The sequence below is a fragment of the Acanthisitta chloris genome, unplaced genomic scaffold, assembly GCF_000695815.1.
Source record: "Acanthisitta chloris isolate BGI_N310 unplaced genomic scaffold, ASM69581v1 scaffold5594, whole genome shotgun sequence".
Classification (NCBI taxonomy): Eukaryota; Metazoa; Chordata; class Aves; order Passeriformes; family Acanthisittidae; genus Acanthisitta; species Acanthisitta chloris.
Genome location: NW_008668631.1, coordinates 24042 through 32997, shown reverse-complemented (window position 1 = coordinate 32997; position 8956 = coordinate 24042). Strand labels below are relative to the sequence as shown.

The 8956-nt window shown below is 51.7% G+C and overlaps 1 protein-coding gene across 1 annotated transcript; it reads right to left on the bottom strand.

Moving 5' to 3' along the window:
* Nucleotides 1-3923: 3923 nt before the first annotated feature.
* On the bottom strand, nt 3924-7901 carry FOXJ1 (forkhead box J1). Its single transcript, XM_009072965.1, has 2 exons — nt 7404-7901; nt 3924-4709 (listed from the first exon to the last, which is right to left on the bottom strand). The coding sequence occupies exons 1-2, from the start codon at nt 7899-7901 to the stop codon at nt 3924-3926; spliced, it is 1284 nt and encodes a 427-aa protein (XP_009071213.1).
* Between the last annotated feature and the right edge of the window lie 1055 nt (nt 7902-8956).

The following is an 8956-nucleotide window of genomic DNA, read 5'->3' as shown; positions in this document are numbered from 1 at the left end:
CTATGGCTGCAAAGGCTGAGTTTGCAGAGAGGTTTTGGAGATGGGTTCTTCCCAGACCCACTTTGGTGGGTGCTGGTGGTGAGATGCCCCAAAATGCAGCCAGCTCTGGGGTGCAGTGCTCTGGGTTTCACTGCACGATACTTTGCCCACTAATAGCAGGGGAACAAGGGATAACGGATTCAAATCCAGAGGGTGATAGGACAAGGGGTAACAGATTCAGATTGGAGCAGGGGAAATTTAGGCTAGATATTAGGAGGAAGTTTTTTCCTGTGAGGGTCGTGAGGAGACACTGGCCCAGGTTGCCCAGGGAGGCTGTGGCTGCCCCAACCCTGGCAGTGTTCACAGCCAGGTTGGATGAAGCATTGAGCAACCTGCTCTGGTGGGAAGTGACCCTGCACAGGGCAGGGGGTTGGGACTGGATGATCTCTAAGGTCCATTCCAATCCCTTAACATCCTATGATACTATGGACTGGTCAGGCTGCTCCTGAGGGTGGGAAAGTGGCCCAGGGAACACCAGGGAGGCTGTGGATGCCCCAGGGAGGCTGTGGATGCTCCAATCCTGTCAGTGTTCCTTCCAGGTTGGGTAAAGCCTTGAGCAACCTGCTCTGGTGGGAGGTGTCCCTGCCCAGGGGAGGGGGTTGGAGCTGGAGGATCTCTAAGGTCCATTCCAACCCCTTAACATCCTATGATACTATGACACTGCCAGCTTGGGGGTCCCCAGCCCATCACTGCCTCTGTGCTGGGTGAGCCAGAGCACCCAGAGGGCTGGACCAGCCCCAGCCACAGGCTGCAATCCTGCTGCCAGCAGCAAGCCCAGGCAGGTCTGCTGGGCCAGGTCCTGACCTCCCTCCTGGCACTGGGCTTGGCCCCAAGCACACCCTGGCTTTGTTCAGGCAGCAGCGTGGTGTCCTGCCTGGCCCACTGGACCCACAGCACCCCCACTCCCACACCTCCTCCTGCTGCTGCTTAAGAAACACCTCCCCCCCAACCCATCCCACTGAAAGAAAAGAAAAACTCACATCCAAGTTGGTTTGGTTGCTTTCAGAAGCTGAACAAAACGAGGTTGTTTCAGGCCTCGCCTGGTGCCTCCTTTATATTCACCCTTTCTCACTTTAAACCCCTTGACTGGCTCCAGCAGGCTGGAATATTTTTTCCTGGCAAGGTTGGTTTTTTTCAGTCCCCTGGCAGGGTGGGGATGGTGGGGGTTCCTCTTTTCCAGGGGGTTTAAAAGCAGAAACTATATGTTTGTGTCTGGCAAAATGAAGAAAAGAAGTGGACCAAGGGACAGGGGGTTGCCAACTTTAGCAGCACTGAAGTGCTACCTGTACCAGGGGGTAGTGGGGAGCAGCTCTTCTGATGCTATCGATGAGGAGCTGAGAGGAGGAGAAGGCAGGACAGGGAAGCCCTTATTGCCTTTTGGTGTTCATGATCCCCAATGTCACCAAGCTGAAAGAAAAGCCCATAACCACCTCTAAAATTCTCCTCTGATGCATCAAAGCTGTTCCCCATAGGGTTAACCCTACCTGATCCCAAGAACAGCATCCTGCCTTCCCAGCACAAAGCACACACAGGTCAAGATGGGGCTCTGCTGGAGCCCAGCCTTTATTTTGGGTTGAGATTGGCTGGACTGGGAGCAGTGTAGCAGGTTTGGGACAGGCTGCTGCAGGACCTGGTAGGATGAGGGGATTCAGTAGATCACTGAGAAGGTGACAGGTTGTGCCTTACATGCTGGGGAGACAGCAAGGGGTGTGTCCTCGGAGCAAGAGGGATGGGACATGCAGGAGTGAATCCATCCAAAGTACCAAGCTGGATGAGTCCCAGACAGGGTCTGGAGGAAGATCTCTGTGCAGCTCCTCTCACTACCCTGTACCCACATGAGTTCCAAAGCCACTTGATCTTCTTAGAGCATCTACAGGGCCAGGTGGGGACATGTTACAGGCAGAGGGATAGTCCCAGGCAGTCACATCATGTCATCCCCCAGAAGTTCCCTGCAGGGGCACAAAAAGCTACTCCCAGGGCTGGGAACAGCTCCCAGGACTCAGGACACCAGGCATGGCCACCCTTATGCCACACAGGCAGTATGTAACCATTGCCCCAGTGGTGGAAGTTTGTGCCTCAGTTTCCCACGGGGATTTGCTGTGCCTTCATGGAAGCTGGTGACAGGTCCCATGTGCTGGGGCTGAGTGTACAGGTAGGGCTGAGCTGGGGAAATCTCCCCTGCCTCCAGGGCAGAGGCTCAGACAGAGACAGGCAGTGCTGAAGAGAAACAAGGAGGCAAAAGGGTTATTTTCTTCTCCATTTTTTTCCTTTCTTTCTTTTTTTTTTTAATTTGTAAATAACTTTGCATGAAAAAAAAAAGTTAAATTGCACAAGTATCTCTGCAGTTCTCCAGCATCACCCCCAAAGCAGGAAAGTAGAAAAAAACCAAGTGAAAAGAAATAGCATCAATACAAACATCTACACCAACCCCCAAAGCCTCTCCTAAGTGCTTTTATAACCAAACAAATGTATTTACAGTCTTTCATGGTTTTGGCAAGTCTAAGACACTCCACTACAACTCCAGCTTCTACTTGCTTCTACCTAACGGCTGCATTACCTCTCACAGCCTACAGCAAAGGAGAGGCCAAGAATCTGATTCTTGAGAGCTTCTAGTCAAGTTTCAGCAGAGTTTGGCTCCACTTCCAAAATATTTCCAACCTACTTTGCACAGATCCTGTCACATTCTCACTGCACATCAAGTCAGAGGACCAAAGCTTCTGTTTGTGTCAATCCCAGCAGCTCTCCTGGCTCCTGAGCTGCTCCCAGCTGGATGGGACTTCATCTCCACTGCTCCCCAGAGCCCATTGCACACACACAGTCTTTGGCCTGAGCTCCTGAACAGAGCCTGAATGTGGATTTCTTTCCTCCTCAGTCCCACCTGGAAGTATTCAATGTGGAGTAACCCCATTGCAGCCAACTGAAGTCCAGGCCAGGGGGTTTTCCTTACTCTGAGCCTGGTGGATGAGCTGAAGAAATGAAGAGCAACAGTCTCAGACCAAGAAAGTGGAGAGGGGCTACATCAGTGGGTGAAAGAGAGGGTTTGTGGTGGTCCAGACCCTTTGGCAACTGCAGCAAGGATTTTGGGTACAGAAAATACAAAAGCCAGTTTTGGGAGCACCCTGGTCCCTGCTGCTCCTCTCCTGCCAGGATTCTTCACAACACCTGTTGGTGCAGGAGTTCTCCCATGCATGGTCTTGGTTTACAGAGCAATGAACACAAAAACCTTTAAGCAGTGAAAAATAGAAAACCACTCACAAACTGCATTTGCAGCGTTCCCCTCCCACCTTAAGAAATTCTAGTGCTAAAAAATATAGATTTCTTTGAATATATAATATATAATAGATTATATAAAAACATCTAAAGAGGCACACTTGCTGAATTTATAGACCTTTTCTTCTTCCCTAGGCACAAGTCAGCTGGGATGTTGAACTTGGAGAATCCAGAAGGGACCTGTATTTTCTTACCAGCTAATTATCACACTATACCGACCAACTGCACTGAGACAGAAAAGGGAAAGACAGAAAGAAACAGAGAGACAAAAGGGTGAGGAAATTGCACTTAAGTCTATGAAGTCCTAAACCACCAGGAATCTCATGTCTTGGATGGGATTTAGCAGGTACTTTTAGCCCCAATGGAACAAAACAACTCACACTCCATTTTTTTAAAAGTAAAACAAAAAAAAAATTTATTCTCTTAAGGAAACTAGAGACATCTGAGGTGTCTTTTAAAGACATAGCAGGCAGTTCCTGTGGTGGTGGGTTTTTTTCCCCTCTGGTGTTTCCAGGAATAACCTTAGAATGATGCTGGTAAGAATCACCATGGGCATCTCTAGAAAATCTTGTCTCTTGCAAGCCCAAGCTTGGGGAGACTGTCCAACTACAGTCTTACAAGAGGTGTGCCACAGGGCCCACATCTGCCAGCAAAGAGGCATCGATGTCTTCAAACATCTGGTCAATATTCACACAGTTGGAGAGGTAATCACTTGGCCCTTCAACCCAGGGATGCTCCAGGAAAGTAGTAGCCATGAGGGTTTCATTGAAGTCCAGGCTGTACTGACTGGATTCAGTGAGGACTTGTTCCTGCCCCTGGGGACAGTCGATGTGCTGTCCTTGTCCTGTCAGGTCAAGGTCGCTTGTTACAGGGTTGATGGAAGGTGGGAGTTCCATACCCCCAAGGGTGAAGTCTCCGTTAAGATTGGTATTAAAGATAGCTTCCCAGTCAAAGACACCTTTCAGTGATCCCAGCTCCGTCTGTTCTTCCTGGGTCATCAACGCGGAGCTGGAAAGCCGAGACGCCTTGGCCATTGGCATGGGCGAGGGCTGCTTGTGCTTCTGCCCTGCTTTTTTACCCACTGGATTCCAATTCTGGCTGCTGGTGGTTTCTTCAAACTCTTTCAGCAGCTGCTGTGATGCCATGTTGGCCTCAAGGCTGTACTGAGAGCTGCAGGCCGACATGGCTGGGCTGACATGCCGTGACTTCTTCTGGACTCTCCCGTTCAAGGCTACGTGGATCTGCACTGGAGGCATCTTTCTCTTTTTGTAAGCCCCATACTTAAGCTTGTTGGCATAGCAGGGGTCAAGCTTCCAAAATCCACCTTTCCCTGGCTCGTCTTTCTCCCGGGGCACCTTGATGAAGGACTTGTTCAAGGAGAGGTTATGCCGGATGGAGTTCTAGATGCAAAAGAGAAAGAAATCAAGGTTGAATGCATGTCTGCTGCTGTGGGACCTACCTGTGTGGGGAGGCTGGTGGAAAAGTACATTTTCAGCAAGGACCTTTGGGAAAAGAAAGCAGAAATGGCAACATTAAGACATCCTGGGCTACATGACCAGCAAAAGTCCCCTGAACCACCGAGTCTCCAACAGAGCTTTCCTGCCTTCTGTCTGATCCAGCCAGAGGTGGCAGAAGCCAAGGGGTTCAAGCTAGAATGTGCCAACTAATGGGAAGCTTTTGGGCAACTCTCCTTGGCTGAAAACTGGGGCCATGGGTCCTTGAATTATGCAGAGCAGTGGGAGAGAACAGCCTGAGCTGCTCTAGGCATAGAACTAAGCTGGAGGAGTTTTGGTCCTCCTTTGTGGCTAAGAAGGAAGAGGTGAGTCTACACCAGCGTGGCCTCGACCTCACTACAAGGGACAACACATGGCAGCACTGTTGGGGGTGGCATCATCAGGGTCCTTCTTGCATACCCCAGTTCATCTGCACTGATTGCTAGTGTTGAGGGGAAAACATTTTGCCAAAAAAGTAGGCATCATGCCTTCCCACAGCCAGGCTGGCACAAATCAGGTAGGAGAACCCAGAGAGCCACATGGGCTGTTCCACCACAGCCCTGTGTGTCCCCAGAGGTGCCTCCTGGCCCGGGGAAATCGGTGTGAAATCACTGCATCTTCATCAGCCACTGCTCAAATAAGCTGGGGGGAGGGGGGGAAGGGGGAAAGAAAGAAAAGGAGGAGTTTCTTCTCCCGTTGAGTTGTTCTGACACCCTGAATGTGCCTGGAGTGATGTGAATAATCAGAAAGGAAACTCAGTTATTGGGTAAATAACCCAGCATTGGACTCCACAAAGCCAGGACTGTAGTAAAAGACTGGATATGGTAGAGGTGGGGTTTTTTTTTTCTAATGTTGCCTGGATATCTTTATGCTTATTCATCCATAATCCGTAGTGTCAAATAGGAAAAACAAGGCTCAATTGCTTAGAGCTGTTGAAAAACATGCGCGCACACACACACCCACCCACCCACCCCCCAAAACCCTCCTCTGGGCTGGAGCTCCTTGGGTTTGTTGGCTCCTCTCCAAAGCACTCAGCTCCCACAGGAATATATCCATCTCCCCCCCCGACAATGGGTGGCATGACCTTTCCAGGCTGTCTTCACGTACAGGAATCAGGATAGGGGATGAGAACAGCCTCCAAAAGAAAGAAAAAAGGAGAGAAAAAAAAGGAAGTAAAAAAAAAAAAAAAAAGAAACAAAAGAGAAAAAAGAAAGGAAAGAAAAAACACAGAAAGAAGAAGCAGGAACAAAGATATCCCTCCAATCCAGGCTGTGGTAACTCCAATTTTACAGTTTAACGAAATTTTACAAGGATCAGAGACTTGCAAGCTGAATTCTTTGCTCCCCATCTCTCCTCCCCATCCCAAGCTTCACTCAGCTCAGGCTGAGTTATTACCCAGTTGGTTAACATATTTATCATTCCTGCCTGCAACAGTCCAGTGTACCCCCTGCATCTCTGCAGAGAGGGATTGAAAACCTTCTTGCTTTTTTAATTAAGTGTGTTCATTAAAAAATGTTGTGGATACCCAGCCATGAGTATGCAGAAGAAAGTCAACACGCTGGCACCCAGCTCCTCCTTCCAAATCACTCCCATAGGTCCCCTGAGCTAGGTCCTTGGTCCCTCCTGGGGGACCAAGGTGGCCCTGGAGAGAGACCAGGAGGGCTTCCCTTCCCTGTGATGGGCTTCAAGAGCCACTGGAGACCTACCTGCCTGGGGAGAAGGTGGGCAATGCCTGGGCAGGGGCTTTTCAGTAGGTTTCCCCAGCCCTACCCAGGTGGGCACCACCGTCAGGATTGGTAATGTGCTGCAGATTTGGACTGGGAATAATCCCAGCAGAGAGATGAGCCACCCAGGTCCCTCCTGCCCTGCCACATCCTAGAAAGCCCCATGTGCTAGAGGTTCCCTCGTGTGATGGAGGAGGACAGTGAGCCAAGGTGGCTGGGTAAAGCCCCTGGGCTTCAGGCTGTCTTCAAAGCTGGTGAGCCTGGGGGCTCTCCTTCCCCTCTGGGGACATGCTCATGCTAGTTGGAGACAGGAGCCTTATTTGACTTCTCCTAGGCTCCCCTCTGAGGTCCCAGCAGCTTGTCCCAGCCTCCTTGGCCTGTCTGAGGTTCCAGGAGCCCAGCCCTGTGCCCTGCTTGGAAATCAGCAGCATTTCTGCTCAGACATTCCCCAGTGAGTGACTTGTCCAACAAGTGGCATCTCCAGCCATCACTTGTGCCAGGTCCTCAGCACCCAGGGATATTTGATGTAGCAACTTCAGGAGCCCATGTTCCAGGAAGGTATGGACTGGGATGCATTCACCCCAGAGCCAAGTGGAGCCTTAGGGGTCAGAAAACAAAAACAGGTACCTCCCAAAACAGCCCTGGATTCTCCTCCAGAATGACTCCTTGCCTCTGCCACCCAAAGCCATGTCATCTGTGCCCATCCAAATGTGCTTTTTCCCATTACAGCCCTTCCCCACCAGCTGCTGGTGCCACTCTCCTCCCAGTGGGAACCAGCATTCCTATGACACCTTGTCTTGCAGGGTGGAGGCTGTGGAAAGCCCTGTCCAGCCCTGTGGGGAGAGGAGCCAAGGCAAGAGGGCTCCAAATCTCCTACCTGCCAGGTGGGATCAGCATGTCGGAAGTAGCAGAAGTTGTCAGTAATCCACTTGTAGATGGCAGAGAGTGTCATTTTGGGCTCATTGCTGGCTTCCATTGCCATGCAGATGAGGGTGGCATAGGAGTAGGGTGGCTTGACATGTGGGTTGGTCTTATAGTCGATGTCCCCTGCAAGATGAGGGGACACAGCCACATCATGGTGTGTGGTCGATGAGGTGGAGGAGGAGACAGGTGTGCAAGGAGTGTGGCGTGTGCCCTTGCACGCTGGGTCAGCTGCCAGGGGTGAGCATGGCGACTCGACATCAATCAGACTGAACAGACTCTCACTCACTGTGCAACAGTCCTGGGGGTCTGAGCCAGAGTATAACTGGGGCAGGCCAGTTTGGGCCACTTTGAAGTCACTCAGCCACGTGAGGTCTACCAGGCTGTCATCCTGGTCTGCCTCCACACAGTTCAACTCGCTCTTCTCTTCCAGTGCTTGGCTTGACCACGCCATGGCCTCTGTGCTTCACGAGGTACGTGGTAAGGGGTGGGGAAGGCCCTGCAAGAACAACAGGGAGATGGTTGAGTTTTCCCAAGGTGCAGTTGCTCTCTGGCAGCCAGGCAGGGCCAGTTCTGGGTGTTCCTGGTGCTGCTGGGTGAGACCCATCCCTGGGGTGCTGTGCAAGGGAGCTGCAATGCCTCCTCCAGCATGCTCTAACAGCCCTGAACCTCAGGGAAGTTTCCTCAAAACCCCATGCCCCAGTGCCACCCAAACTCCAGCGGGCTGGTGCTGCCCAGCAAGCTTTTGGCTGAACAAAGAATTAAAAAAAAACCAACCAACAATAACCCCTCAAACAACAAAATCCAGCCCTGCCATCCCACAAAGCAAGGTTGTTTCTTGGGGAAACACAGCTCTAGGCACCTACTGCTAGCAGGACAAATTTTCAGGATTCAACACCTCGACAAGTTTCCCCACCTCCCAGCTGACTTCCCTCAGTTTGATGCTAATTTTGCTTCTCCTTTTCTCTGATGCCCAGAAACAACTTGGGGAATTTGTGGGGGCTCCAGCCCAAGAACGCCCTCAGTCAGAGCGAGCTGGCAGCTTCAGACTTTGGGGAGTCCAGGGTAGGGGATGATGCCCTGGCTCTACTGTTGGGCTACAAGCCCCAAATCCTGTGGTTTTGGACGAGGAGAGAAAGAGAGCTCCCCGAAATCCCGTGGATTTGGACCAGGAGAGAGAGAGAGAACTTCCTGAAATCCCGTGGTTTCGGGGCAGGAGAGAGAGAGAGTTCCAGGAGGGCACATACCAAGAGCCTCCCTGCCCCCCCCTCGGTCAACCCCACCGCCCCTAACGGCTCCTGTGCCCGCGCTGCCCGTGCCGAGCCTTCCTCATCCCCGCGCCGCTCCCCCTTACCCCGGCCAGGTGTCGTCCCCCAACTGCCAAAGTTCACGGCAGGGTAAGAAGCTTCTGGAAAAGCAGGAGGGTAAAGCAAAGCGGGGGAAGCGAAGCAGGAGGGAGGAGTAGACTCGGAGCCCCGAGCCGTGGGGCGCCCAGCGCCGATCGCCCGC

Bases quoted from the DNA above. Each gene is read 5' to 3' on its own strand.
- FOXJ1 (XM_009072965.1), bottom strand. From the start codon at position 7,901: ATGGCGTGGTCAAGCCAAGCACTGGAAGAGAAGAGCGAGTTGAACTGT. The intron at 4,710-7,403 runs GTAGGAGATTTG...TTTTGCATCTAG, and splicing joins ATGCTGATCCCACCTGGCAG to AACTCCATCCGGCATAACCT.